At 45.2% G+C, this 15,024-nt stretch overlaps 1 protein-coding gene across 1 annotated transcript in view; it reads right to left on the reverse strand.

The window, feature by feature from the left end:
• The window catches only part of TCERG1L (transcription elongation regulator 1 like), a 249,767-nt gene that overhangs the window by 221,661 nt on the left and 13,082 nt on the right, over window positions 1-15,024 (reverse strand). The window contains exons 3-4 of the mRNA XM_015429033.1: window positions 14,516-14,696; window positions 14,416-14,424 (exon numbers count right to left, since the gene is read on the reverse strand). Coding sequence (XP_015284519.1) covers window positions 14,416-14,424; window positions 14,516-14,696 — 190 coding nt within the window. The remainder of the gene's footprint in view (window positions 1-14,415; window positions 14,425-14,515; window positions 14,697-15,024) is intronic.

Genomic DNA, 15,024 nt, shown 5'->3' on the forward strand with positions numbered 1-15,024 from the left:
TGCTGAACTGTTCCTATCACAACCCCTTTTTGCTCCATTATTCTTGCAGCTTCATATTTTACACTGCTTCACTGATTTTTAAGGTGATTTTTGCAAGCTGCTTCCAACATGTTTTCTAAAATAATTTTTCACTAATTTAGAAGACAGGCTGGATAGATCACAGTTTTCCCCAATGTTCAGAGAATAGCAGAGTCAGATTAAACCCAGACTCACATTTCTGTACTGTTTAGTAAAGTTTCAGTGTTAGGGTGCCAAATCCGATATAATCTATTCGCAGATTATGATTTAGCAATCAAAATTTAACAGACTGAATCTACCAAGATATCCCTTGAAAGTGCTTACACTCTAATCCTTCCTGCTTCCTTGGGCTCTCCAGTTCCTTCTGATTTGCTGCCATATTACTATTAACTTCAACTTTAAAATAAATGAGATTTGGAGAACCATAATAAACTTGTAGCACTTCTAAGGAGGAAATGAACAACACTCGCTGTAGTCACTCATCTTGAAACATTCAATTAAATATAGCTTCTTTTGAAAATTAAAGATAAACTCGAGAAAACAGGGGAAAATACTTTATAGAGTTGGGCTGTATTGTCAAACTAACCCTGTAGGCCATGACCAATAAAGAGTTATCTAATGGATAGTGAGCTGTTCTTCTGGACATGTCCTGTTTTAGATCACACACAGTACTATCCTAAATTTCAATGGATTCGCAGGCTGTAACTCTTCTTAGGATGGCACTAGCTACCTTTGTAAACTGGTAAAAGAAAAGTGGGATAGAAGAGACATCAGACTCATTCATTCACTCAGCTCCATATTGCACTCTGTAGTCCCAAGTGAACCCCCAAACCCCTTTGTTTAAACAATCTCTCCTCTATATAAAGAGGATGTATTGGCTGGAACTAGGAGAAAACAAGAAAATAAACTATAATTTCTAGGTGATAAAATAAATTGCAAGGGCATATAAACCAGGTTTTGCAATCCACTTTTAACTGCCAAGGGATAATGACCCATTATTCCTTCCTACAGCAAATACAACTTTCTGCTCCTGGGTATTTGCAACTGCCAAATTAGGCATGTTAGTATTTGCCAACCTTCAATGGTTCATAATGAATGAGCAGTCTTTTCTCATTCACTTAGCTGTCACTCCAGTGGGGGGGGGGAATGCTGATTATGGATAGTTATACCCTTTATATCAATATTCTCAGTTTCTCACCATTAATCTATATAAACAGAACCACAATCATTGTGATGAGAATGTTGCATTTAAGAAAATTAAATGGCATTACCTAAGTATCTGTATTAATCCACAGCAATATACAGAAATTATAGATTTCAAATCTGCACAGTATAGAGGGCCAAATGAAAGGAATAAAAGCTACACACTAGCATTTCTTAGTGGATTGTGCATAAAACAATCCCAGCTACCTATGAAAATCAGAACTCGGCCATTCATCTCCTTTTAGCCATTATAGAGCATCACTGTTCTAAAGAAGACACTATTACAAACATTCTTATGACATTTGTATGTCATGCACACATTTCCACAGCCATCTTCCAGACAACTGTGCTGCTCACAGTTCATCTTTGATAAGAACATAAGAGAAGCCAATGTTGGATCAGACCAATGGTCCATCCCGTCCAACACTCTGTCACACAGTGGTCAAAAATACCAGGTGCCATCAGGAGGTCCACCAGTGGGGCTAGGACACTAGAAGCCCACTCTTCTCCCCCCACCCAAGCACCAAGAATACAGAGCATCACTTGACCCAGACCAAGAGTTCCTATCTGTACCTTGTGACTAATAGCCACCAATGGACCTCTGCTCCACCTGCTTATCCAATTCCTTCTTGAAGCCATCCATGCTTGTAGCTGCCACCACCTCCTGTGGCAGTGAATTCTATGTGTTAATCACTCTTTGGGTGAAGAAGTACTTCCTTTTGTCCATTCTAACCCAACTGCTCAGCAATTTCATTGTGTGACCATGAGTTCTTGTATTATGAGAAAGGGAGAAAAGTACTTCTTTCTTGACCATGACCATGAGTTCTTGTATTGTGAGAAAGGGAGAAAAGTACTTCTTTCTTGACCTGCTCTATCCCATGCATAATCTCCCATAATGTCACCCCCTCAGTTGTTGTTTCTCCAACCTAAAGAGCCCCAAGAGCTTTAACCTTTCTTCATAGGGAAAGTGTTCCAACCCTTTTATCATTCTAGTTGCCTTTTTCTGCACTTTTCCAATGTTATTATATCCTTTCTCAGGTATGGTGACCAGAATTGCACAAAGTATTCCAAATGAGGTTGCACCATCGATTTATACAGATCCATTATGATACTGGCTAATTTGTTTTCAGTTCCCTTCCCAATAACCCCCAGCATAGCATTGGCCTTTTTTATTGCAGTCACACACTGTCACAACATTTTCAGTGAGTTATCTACTATGACTCCAAGATGTCTCTCTTGGTCAGTCTCCACCAGTTTGGACCCCATTGTCATGAGCAATGACGACAGCACTGAGTCCTCACCTGAGTTGGCATTGCAGCCAGAGGTGCTGGCATTGCCAGAACCAGAAGCTGCCCCCTCTGACTCCTCACACGTTGATAGCGTGCCAGTGCCTGAGCCTGTAAACCCTGCCCCTGGTTTTGTAGCAGCTGAGGAGGCACAGGTGCAATCAGGGAGCCTGCCTGACTCACCTCTGTGGGTGGTTCAGCTAAGGGAACAGCTCTGCAGAGACATAGCCACCTGCCAACGAGATGCACGCTGTCAGGGAAGGCGAGCGCCGAGTCCTGAGTATTAGCAGGAGCGCCGTCGCCACCATGGGAAGCCCAGCCAGAGGCCTATATAATTCCCACTCAGGATATGGCTCTTGTAGAAGCAACAAGTTGCCTCCATGTGTGCCTCACATCCACCTTCAGCTCCTGTCTTCAGACCCCCACTCTGGCTCAGATTCCTAGCTCCCTGACCCCTGCTTTGGATGACCCCTCTTTCAGACCCACGATTTGGCTCTTGGTCTGACTCTCCTGGCAATGACCTTGGACAGGACTTGACTTCTGCCTCTCATCCCAAGCCCAGCCCGTGACACCCATCAACGTGTATTTATAGTTATGATTTTTGCCCCAATGTGCATCACTTTGCACTTGGCCACACTGAACCCCATTTGCCACATTGTCGCCCACTCACCCATTCTCAACAGATCCCTTTGGAGTGCCTCACAATCCTCCCTGGATCTCACCACCATGAACAATTTTGTGTCATCCACAAATTTAGCCACTTCACTGCTTACTCCCAACTCCAAATCATTAATGAACAAGTTAAAAAGCATCGTACCCAGTACTGATCTCTGTGGTACTCTATTACTTACCACCCTCCACTGTGAAAATTGCCCATTTATATTCACCCTCTTGTTTCCTATTAATTAGCCAGTTTTTGATGCACAAGAGGACTTGTCCTTTTTCTCTATCTAGTACTGCTCACCTTAAGCAGAAATTAGAACCAAAGAAAATATTTTAAAAGGCCTTACTCAGTATTATTTCTCTTATATTTGATTATTGCGCCTATGAATTTTGCCACTGAGAGGGTGACGTGATCATTGGTATCCAATAGTAGCAATGACACCTGAGCTCACACATTTAGCAGTTCCATATCTTTAAGTAAAGGGGTGACTAAATTAGCCCTCAACTCATCGAATATAGGGCACTCCATAATCATATGTTCAATGGTTTCGATTGTATGATATGAGCATCTGCATGTTCTATTAGAATATGATACTTTATTATATCTGCCCTCCAAAACTGCCAAGGGAAAAATGTTCAGTCTTGCCAAAGTAAAAGCTCTTCTTAGTCTAGGGACTGTCAATTGATAAAAATATTTTGGCCGTTGCATCAGGAGGGCAATTCCCAAATGAAGCGTCGAACATACCCTGCATGCCCTAATAGATGTACTTGTAACATCCAATTTCCTTACAGATTTTTAAATTTGTCTTCTAATGTCTTTAGTTTCTGTATTTTTAATCATATCATTTGTTATTCCTAGGCATTTCATTTTCTTTTCCAATAGCTGATCCCATTAGCTGTAATGTGTATCTGCCTGGATAAACCCAAGTAGAGTAGATCCTCCCTCAGATTTTAAAACCTTTACTTTAAAGAAAAATGCTGTAATCCAAGCCCAGGCTTCCATCGATAATTTACCTAGTTCTGCTCTCAGTGCTACGCTCGAGACACATCCTTTTATCCCATGACTACTTAGGAGCTTATTTGGCTTACTTATCCCATGAGTTTACTTAGGAGACATTGATGAGGAACTTTATCAAAAGCTTGTCCACATGTTTGTTCACCCTCTCAAAGAACACTAACAGGTTAATGCGACAAGATCTTCTCTCACAGAACCCATGCCAAGTCTTCCTCAATAGTTTTTGTTCACCAGTGTGCCTACTAATTCTGTCCTTAATAATGGTTTCCACCAACTTGCCCGGTATTGATGTCAGACTGACGGGCCTGTAATTTCCCAGATCTCCTCCGGAATCCTTTTTAAAGATGGGCGTGACAGTGGCTACCTTCCAGTCCTCAGGAATGGAGGCAGATTTTAATGACAGATGATGGAGCAAGAGGGTTTAATGATGGAGCAAGTAGGTATAATTGGTGGTCTTGCACAAAACCTATGGAAACATGGACCCAGGAACAGCATCAGCTGGTAGAACTATGTCAGTTTATACTAACTTGAGTGTGCAAGCATAAGCCTTGAAGTTGTGTTTCTCCTTCCTAGTAAATGTTATTGATGAGAACTCAAAACCTTTGGTTTATCTAAGATGTATGCACATCCTGTGATATTCTTCAATCTCCTCTTCTTTCTCTTTTCCTACTCTCCAGAGAACAAACCTTGACATTCTTCAGACTTCAAAAGAATACACATAAGAATGCATGAGGAATTGCTCAGTGAAACATGAGCTAGCTCCAGCTTCATATAAAGGAAGTCCCATCCTGGTAATCCAAAGAGACTGGATCTTCCTGTATTTGAATGCCTCGGTAAAAGACAGAACAGTTATAATCTGAAAGCCACCACTGCTCCAAAGGAGTATTTGCATTAAAAGTATGCTAGGTAAGGGGATAATTTCAGTTCTTTCTCAGGTAGCCTGCCTGGACACATCTCACCCTGCCTCTCATCCTTAATTCAGAGAGGAGCTTGATATTATAGTTGTTCATCTTGTCCAGTCAGGGCCAGCTCCAGGTTTTTTTGCACACTAGGTGAGGCTACCTTCCGGTGCCCCCCCCCCGCCATGGGCCCCCCAATTTTTAAACATAAATGAATTTTAGGAAGAATGAAAAACACAAAATTTTAAATTGCTAATTTTAAATTGGTTTACATTTTTAAACAATATGGTTTTATTCTGGTTTTAATGGCTTTTAAGATGTGTTTTTGTGATGTGACCTACTGACAGCACTTTTTTAATATTGGAAGCACAATACTCCCTTCCAAGCTGTGGAGTCTTGTGAGCAAAAATTCTACTTTGTGAGTTATTGGCATTAAAGTTGTGAGCAGGTGATTTGGCTACTGCATAAATTAGTTTGCTCTGGAGCCATCCTTCCTGAGCTAAGACAAAAATGTGTGAGCTGGAGGCTAAAAAACTGTGAGCCAATCTGAATGATTCAAGAGGGCTTTTTTCCACACCATCCAGTTTCATCCACTAATTTTTTTACTTGTAGTTGAAGACACTGAAACTGACACCTAGTAGGGTTGCTAGTCTCCAGGTGGGGCTTGGAGATCTCCCAGAATTATAACTGATCGTCAGAGTACAGAGATCAGTGTGTGTGGGGGGGGGGCTGCTTTGGAGGGTAGGCTCTATGGCATTTTACTCCACTGAGCTCCCCCCCCACACACAAAATATCCAGGGATTTGCCATCCAGGAGTTAACAACCCTAGGATTGATAGCAGCATCTCCATGCTGTCGGAGGCATGCTGCTCTTCCAAGATCTAATACCTTATGCCCCCCCAACTTGCAAGTAAACCTTCCCTGCATCTGGCTGTAAGGCTTTTCCCTGCTCCTGGGGATGAGAAGCTCTCCCTCTCTTCGGCAATTCAAAGGCTCCCCCCCCCAGAGCCTTTCTTCTTTTAGGCCCCCCTCCGTGCTCAGCCCCTCTAGCAAACAACTTTGCCTCTTTAACCCTTTCAGTGCAAGACATAAATTCAAAAGAGTTGACAACCTACGACTGATAGCAGCATCTCCAAGTAAACCTTCCCTGCATCTGGATGCAAGGCTTTTCCTTGCTCTTGCAGATGAGAAGTTCTCCCTCTCTTCAGCAATTCAGAGGCTCACCCCTCCCCCCACGGAAGAGCCTTTCTTCTTTTAGGCCTCCCTCCGTGCGCAGCCCCTCTAGCAAACAACTTTGCCTCTTTAACCCTTTTAGAGTGCGACATAAATTTGAACGCTTCCCATTATGTTTCCAGCTCCCAGACTGGACTTCAGCCAGGCTGCCGCCAGTGGTGCCCTCTGCTGTTCAGTGGGGCTGCTCGGGAGTAATCCCACCCAGGACCACCCAGGACTGCACTCCCGGAGTCTTAAAGGGGCCACTTTGTTGGTCTTAAAGGGGCCACTGGACTCAAACTTCGTTCTGCTTCTGCAGACACAGCTACCCCACCTGAATCTACACTCCCTGCCAGTTCGCCTGCCTTTTAATTCTGTCGTGGAACCACCTTCAGGCATGCGAGCTCACCACCACCAATGGAGCATTGACTCTGGAAGCTTAACCCTGAAAATCTTGTTGGTCTCTAAGGCACTTCTGGACTCAAATCTCGCTCTTCTACCAAGGCAGCAACCCACAGACCCCCCTCTCCCAGCTGCACTCTCCAGGGCTTGCCACTTCACCTTAAACACCTTTGGTGCCCTTCCCTCGTTCTCTTCCCCCCACACCCTTGCCAGCTACTTCCAGGTGCCCAGCAACCCCGTCCAACCTCCGGGCAGTCTCTCTCCTCTGGGAAGGAAGGAAGGAAGCACTCTGCTGCTCACTCTCCTCCTGAAGGGGCCGCAGACACACGGAACTCCAGCAGGTGTGAGGGGGAAGCCTGGCGGCTTTGAGATCCATGGCGACCGGGCGAGAAATGTGTCTCTTGCCAGAGGCATGCCAAAAAGGGGGGGGCTCTCGGAAGCGGGAGGGGGGGGGAGGAGGAGGGAGGCCTCTGCATTGTCGTTACCTCTGAGAAGCGCAAAAAAAAGGCGGGAAAGCAGTGTGCCACACGCAGCATCCCTCAGAACAGCTCTGAAGAGGAGGAAGGCCAGGGGCGGCAGCGACAGGGTGAGCGGAGCAGCCTAAGCCGAGCAGGGCTTGTTGAGGCAAGGCAAGGATGGTGGCGATGGGCGCACGGTGCAGGGCAGCAAGGTGCACGGAGCTGCATGGCTGGCCCTTTGGGAGAAGAGTTCCCCCACGCTAGAGGGTGAGAAAGGCCAAGGAAGCGCTTTCCCCAGCATGGGGGGCAGTGTAGCTGAATGACCAATGTGCTCGCGAGCTTACAGGAAGGAGCCTGCTGGACCCCCATTTGGCTCCTCCGCCCAAGCCTGCCCGCAGCCACCTTCTCACCACCCTCTCCCAAGGTGGGGGTCGGGTCTGCCCCTCCCCCGAGCACCTCCTGCCCACTTGGCTCCCCGCACCGCCTGGTGCTTCCTTGGCGGCTGCCAAGCAACACATTCCAGGGAGAGGGCTTCCTTCGGGTGCAGACAAGCCGGGATGGCTCTCCAAGGCCAAAGACCCCACGCTTTGCTCGGAGGCACTGCGCCCAGAGTGAAGGTAGACCCTAGCCGGGGGGCGAGCAAAGGGCCCTGCTGGTGGAGGCGCAGCCCGGGATAATCGCCAGCTCAGCCCGCCGGAGATCATGATGCAGACTTTTGGCGGAGGGGGGCGGGTCCTGTTTGGCGCCCCTAAGGGCCGGTGTGCTCTAGGCGAATGCCTAGTTCGCCCAGCAGGTGAGCCGGCCCTGTGTCCAATGATTAACAGATTTATCTCATTTCATTCATCTGTTGTTCCAAATTTTTCTCTACACTGTGTTCCACTCTTCCTTAATTCCAAATTAACTAGAGGAACTGGGGGAGGGGTCCTGAAATCGGATCATGCACAGAGCTTTCCATGATTTCATTTGTTTCCCCCCTTCTACATCACCAATACACATATGTACTGATAAAACACTGCAAATACCCTCTGATGTGAATGCAACAAAACTGTTTTTATACATTGTTTTCCTTCTGTGCAGATGTGTTCTTGCATATTGGCACAACATCATATAAAAGCAAACTATACAGACAACTGTATGCACAAGCACATAAACACATCAAAATTGTCTTTTTGAAGTGTTTTAGCAATATATACATGTGCTCTGATAACACAGCAAAGGAAAAGATACTCAAGAACTGAAGGCACTGAAACTTCATGAAATTTGGAGATCAAAGACAGTACATGGGAGAATTCTTAATGTCTTATTTCCAATTCAAAAGGGATCCAAATAAGTCAATATCCCCCAAACAAAGAACAAATCAAATGAGGAGGAGGAGGAGATTGGATTTATACCCTGCTCTTCATTACCTGAAATAGTCTTAGAGAGGCTTACAATCTCCTTTCCTTTCCTTTCCCCACCCCACAACAGACACCCTGTGAAGTAGGTGGAGCTGAGAGAGCTCTTTCAAGAACTGCTTGTGATAGAACAGCTCTGAAATTACTTGTAACTGAACCAAGGTCACACCAGCAGCTGCATGTGGAGGAGTGGGGAATCAGACCTAGTTCTCCCAGATTAGAGTCCACGCTCCTACCCACTACACCAAACTGGTTCTCACTATGGAAGTAGCTCTAACCTTGTCCTTCCTTTCAATTCCTCCTCCAGTACTTCAACCCACAGGAACTTTATATCAGATCAGACAATACCTGAAATGAACTATTGCCCCCATAGATGGGAGAAAGAGTCAGACAACCAAGGTTGGATAAAACTAAAGCCACTCTGTTTAACATAATGAAAGTAACGGCAAGGGCAAACAGTGAACAGCGACATGGTCAAGGCCTGGTTGTCACCATTGGCCCCATCCTTACTGTACAATGGGCAAGACACCAAGGCCCCGAGTTGGAGCCAACTGTAAGTCGCTTGCAAACACAGCCAAGCCCAGTGATTGGGATGCGCCTTGAGGATCCCTCCAACACCACCGCATGGCCAGCGCAGAGGATCCGTCGTGGCCATCCCCCAAAGTCAGTCTGCAATCCTCATCCCTGGCTGCATGGCCGCAGGGGTGATCCTGCAGACCGCTATATCCCCCCAACGGGGTTGCTGATTGGTGCTTACATAGCCGCATGAACTTTATCTAGACCTAATTCTGCCACCCCAAGGGCCAAGCCTCTGCTTAGGTCCCTGTGCCCACTCAAACACCTAATACTAATCTAAGCCCTTGCTGTAAATCCTGAAGGAAAATGTCATTTCCCTTCTCAGAAAGGTGAACGCCATCACCCCTGTACAGGTCCGGCCAATCAAGCCAGATCTGGGGGTGAGGCAAATAGTGGCCCAACCCAACCTCCAAATTATTTTGAAGATCCCCATTGGGCTTGTGCTGAGCTCTCTCAATCCCCTTGGGATCCCAAGTGCTACGCCATACTAGGCGTGGAATCATGGCAGGCCACACAATTGCTGTGTCTGACCACTGGCACTGAATGTACTTCAGGTCATCCCAGGCTTGCAGCACTAGGGCCTTCCCCTTCAGGAATCCTAAGTCTATACCTCCCAGGTGAATGACCAAAACCTGGGAAGGAAAGCCAGAGCTGTCCCCAAACAGAAGAGGGAGGAGGCCCAACCAGTGTAGGCCCTGGTGCCCCCTCCACTCGACAGTGGCCCATCGGCTGAGGCCAAGCTGCGAGCTGACGGCCGGTCTATTGGCCCGATGAGCTGCCCAAAAGATGTAGCTGTGTCCGGAGATGAGAATCTGTCTCCTGCCACAAAACACAGCACCTAAGAAGAAACAACAGTGAACTCTGGAACCCAACAATGCAAACATCAGCAATCTCTAATATAGCAAGGGGGTGCACATAACTCTTATAAGCAGCTGATTACCAGCTGCCCACCCACTGAATGTCAACAGTGGGATAGCCTAAAGCTGCTGCTGTGGATGCTGCACCTATTCTGAATGAATGAGTGCCAAACTTCACTCCAGAAAGGCCTAACAATCCCAAAGCCCTGGCCATAATGGCCCAAAACTGGTGCTTTGTCAGCGGGCTCCCGTCTGCATGTATAAAGAGGTACCTGTCCACCCTGCCCCTTAAAGCCCTGTATTGAGATAAAGCCAATAACGGGCAGAGTTCCGTGTTAGAACAGACACCCAGCGTAACCACTGACCCTTTATGTCGCTGGTCAGTCTTGGAACCCCTAATCGTGATGTGCACCTCCTTACCTATAAATTACAGATCCCTATTGTGCAATGCCCTGCCAGACTGATCAGTCTTGGACAGAGCTACCAGCTCACTTACTCTAAGCACTCCAAAAAATGCAAGGAGCGATGCAGCATGGAAAAGGCAGGCTTCATAACCTGAATTGCAGATGCTGGTCCAGGTTGCTTGCAACCCTTTCAGCACTGCCAGTGAAATAAGATGCCTCTGGTCCTTCACAGCCCCCTTTTCCCGGGTCCAACCCTCTAACATCTTCCTAATACAAAAGTCACCTGTGACTTCCTGAAATGGAAGGGCAGAAAGGCGCCCCCGTATGGAGCTCTTGGCCAAACCTGCCTCTTTTAAGGAAACAGAATAATGGAACAACTGCTCCACTGAAATGAGCCAGACCTTAGCATAACCCTCCTGTTTCCTTAACTCTTTGAATTGGTGAACTGCATGTTCATACCCTCTTCACGTGCTAGAGACAATGGCAAGGCCTATCGCCCTGCAAGCCTCGGCCCTCCAACCTGCCATAGCTCCAGGGAGATCCTTGCTGGCAGAAGAATGGCGTCTGGAGCAAGCTGACAAAACCTCGCCATCTGTTTGCGAGAGAGAGCGTCAGCTACCCCGTTATCCACCCCCAGCACATGCCTAGCTAGAAATAATGTGTTAAGCCTAAGGCACAGAGTGACTGAAAGGGGAGAGCGCAGCCGCTCCCTCTTTAGGAGTCCAGGCTGCAACTGCAGCCCTTCCCCCTTCCTCCTCTCAAGGAGGCAAAGGCGTCCCTCATGAAGCATGCCTTTGGCTGCTTCATGTAGAGCTGGAATCTCAAGGCCTCAGTTTCAACACCTGAGTCTCAAGTGAGGATGCTGGTATTAGAACACCATCCATGATTCCCCTAAGGTACTCCCCAAGCCACCCCACTCTAAAATAACCTAAAATACTCCCCAAATTACTCCAAGAGATTCCCTCAATTTAGTAATGCACCCAGATAATGTTTGGACTTAGTAGACTGTCCTCAAGAAATTAATATCAAAAGAATGACCTCTCCCCTTTAATTTCTATGTTAGGTTTCATTGTAAGCTATAAAAAGGGACTGTAAGATCAAGCACACTTATTGGTCCAAACAGACAAATGCACATATGTTACTTTTGCAAATGCCACAGTAGATTTCAGTCTAGTATTCTTGTGAAATCTGCAGGAACAACTAGTAATAATGGATTTTCACTGAGGTATAGACCACAAGCCTCTTTCTCATCCAGATCCGCATGCTAGTTTATAGTTTTCATAAACCACAGTAGAAGGCTGAACAGCACAATAGCAGATCAATAGTTAATAGTGGGGAAAAAGAGAAGGCAGTTTATTGTAAGTTATCTGAAAAAGCCATTGAGCTCCAAGGATTATCTGGCATGTTCTACCATATCAGTGCAAAATAAGAATTGTAGCTAATTAAAATAAATAAAATAAATAACTCTTGCTAACTGCCAAGGAACTCAGTTTTCCCCTAACAATGATATCCTGGGCTGCATGAAAAATTATCTGATCTCATTGTATAAAACTACCCAGAGAAAATACAAGAACACTGTAATAGCACAATACTGTTTCTAATTAGGGGGGAAAGTTGCAAAAATCACACAGGGCAATTACCATCTGGTTATTGTTTGAAATACAATCATTTTTGATCCTAGCAAAGAATGAATAAAGCTGTAAAACCTTTTAAAATCCAAGAGGCTTGCTATGCATTATTTCTTTGTTCAGATGCCTCTTTTTATTAGAACTGTCAATTAATACACTTTTGGGATCAATAAAATACAAATAAAAACTCAGTGTTCTGACTTATCTATCTTCTGGTACCTTCCAGACACAAAAAGTGGAAAGAGCATATAAATAAACCAATTCCACCTTGCATGGCTTTATACTGTACCTGAGATATGCTGATTTGTGGAATTGATTTCATGCATTTTGTGGTGTGTAAGTTAGCTTTAATGAGCTGATGGATTAATTAACAGCCCCTCTTAATAATTGTCTACCCAGGCTAACTTGACTTCTAAAAATAAGTGTGTGTCATTAACATTATGCAGAAAATCAGGTCAGCATTTCAGCTCAGTTTTTAACAGCAAACTAAGCCATTCGGTGAACCCAAGCTGAGTCTGAAGCTCATGTCTACCATGCATAAACCACAGGTCACCACAAGCAGTGCTGAGTTTGGCATGTGGCAAAACAGCCATGTTGAAACTGTTTTAAGCTCAACTTACAGAAAACATACATGAAGCCAATGGTGGGGGAAGGTATTGAGTTAGAAATCTCCACTGATGGAAGGGATTTCCATCAGTGAATCAGGACTTCCTTGCCTTCCTCATCCGCTGCAGTCACCCCTCACAATACTGCTTCTAGGGAACAGAGGAACCTCAGGGAAAGTATGGGAAGGAGTCAGAGGTCTGCGCAGCAGAAGTGGGGAAATCAGCACAGTTCTGCTGGATCCCAGCCACCAGATTTTTGAAAGCCAGAGAGGATTTGTTTTATGCAGGACCATGGGAGCTAATTTCTCATGGCTCCCAATCTCTCTGGAGTGCAAGGCGGAGCTTTTCAGAAGCTCCTTTGTGGTGAATAGTAGTTTCATGCTGGTACTGAGTGACATTTTAATTATTTGTTGTATACGTCACATTTTAAAGACCCAAAACTGTGGCAAGCATTTTAGGAAAAGCGACATAGAAATCTGTTAAATAATGAATAAACATACGTAAACTTCTGCAAACATGTGCAGTAGCATCCACTGCACTGGAGCCTAATCAGCCGTCGGCAAAAATGGCACTGGTGGCAACAAGAAGGGCTCTAGTAGGTTCTGTGGCACGGCCTGGGAACCAAAGCGCCCTGACTTCCAGTTGTAATATCCTCCCACAAGTTCTTTGACTGTATTATTTAAAGACAGGCTGCAGCTCCCTTAGTTTGCCTCTGCATAATGTGTAACATTTTGCTAATGTGGTTATTCCCCCCTCTGTCCCCCAAAGGCCAGGAGGCACTATTATTTCTTATTTATCACACTTGTATCACTTTCTTACACAACAACAGACCTCAGATCAGCACAAACAGCATTACCCTGTTTTGTCCTGCAATAGCCTGCATGGCAGTTTTTGTTTCCCCCAGAGTGACAGTGATATGCCCAAAAGCATTCAGTGCACTTTATGGCTGAATGGGGAATTCCAGCTCATGTATTTCCAGTCCATATCCAGCACTGTATACACTACATCCCATTGGGTCTATGGATTGTGGCAAAGAGGTAGCTCTCCAAGCTATACCAAGAAGTAGATGTTGGGAACAATAACAACATAGGAAACTCTTCTCTATGTCTTGCCATAGAATTTTCCACATTGTTTTAACTCTCTGATACTTAAAAAAACCACTGTAACAGACTTTTAATATGTTTTTATGTGAAACAGTAGCACAGTCCTCCCCGGTGGCAATAACATCTTCAAAGTACACATGGATTATTGAAAATTATTATTGAAAAGTTTCTACACCTCATAGGGAGGAATCCTAAGCAGACCTATGCAGAAGTCAAGTCCAGTGTTCATAGGGTTGCATCCAAAATCTCCTTGCATATTTAGGCAAGTGTCCTCCCCAATGGGTACATTTTCCACACCGTAGATTTTCATGTGAGGCGCATTCATACAAACACTGAACAAATCAAGGAGATGCTGTGGCTCGGTGGAAGAGCCTCTGCTTCACATACAGAAGGTCCCAATTTCAATCCCCAGCATCTCCAGTTATAGGTCCAGGCAGGAGGTGATGTGAAAGACCTCATCCTGAGACCCTGGAGATCCACTGCCAGTCTCAGTAGACAATACTGACTTTGATGGACTGATGGTCTGATTCGATATAAGGCAGCTTCATGTGTGTTCATGTGACCTACTGTGTCGGTGTAATCCTAAATTGAGTTACATCCTTTTTAAGACCGTTGACTTCAATGAACTTAGAAGGGAGTAACTGTGTTTAGGATGGCAACTGTCACTCATTTGAGAGGACTGATTCGCTTAACAACAGGCACCTTTTAAGTCAGTTCTAGTAAAACAGTAAAGAGAACAGAAAATGTACAGCTCAAGGGGGGAGGGGAGTGTAATTAACTATTTATAACTCACCTGGAATAGGCTGGGGGGTTAACACCATTGCAGGAAGAGGCCTGGGGGCAGCAGCCGGCCTAGATAAAGCCACAGCAACTTGATTTGTCATAACAAGAGGCTTCTCGTGTCCTTGGTAGATCCATACTTCCTCAGGGTGTATCCATGCTGAATCCAGAGCAAATGCATTGTTCAAATAGATCTGTCCAGAATGGGAGATTGGGGGGGGGGGAGAAATATATTTATAAAAAATAACACAATTCAAGTGACTGCAATTAGTTTCTTTAATGTTCATTAGATCCTACCCATTATCAGATTTCCCTTGGCTGTCTAATTATCTGAATTCTCTGTGTCTTCCCATATTATCTGATGTTTGTACAACCCATTGTCAATAACACTGTCGAGACAAATATATCTTTAGTACTACGGAATAGGAAATAATTGCACCAGAAGATGGGGGAAAATAGAGCTAGGGTACAGTTCAGAGCGAGCACCTGCCTCCCTTTGGTAACACACAGGAAAATCTGTTT

The sequence above is a fragment of the Gekko japonicus genome, unplaced genomic scaffold, assembly GCF_001447785.1.
Source record: "Gekko japonicus isolate JY-2015 unplaced genomic scaffold, Gekko_japonicus_V1.1 scaffold1545, whole genome shotgun sequence".
Lineage (NCBI taxonomy): Eukaryota > Metazoa > Chordata > Lepidosauria > Squamata > Gekkonidae > Gekko > Gekko japonicus.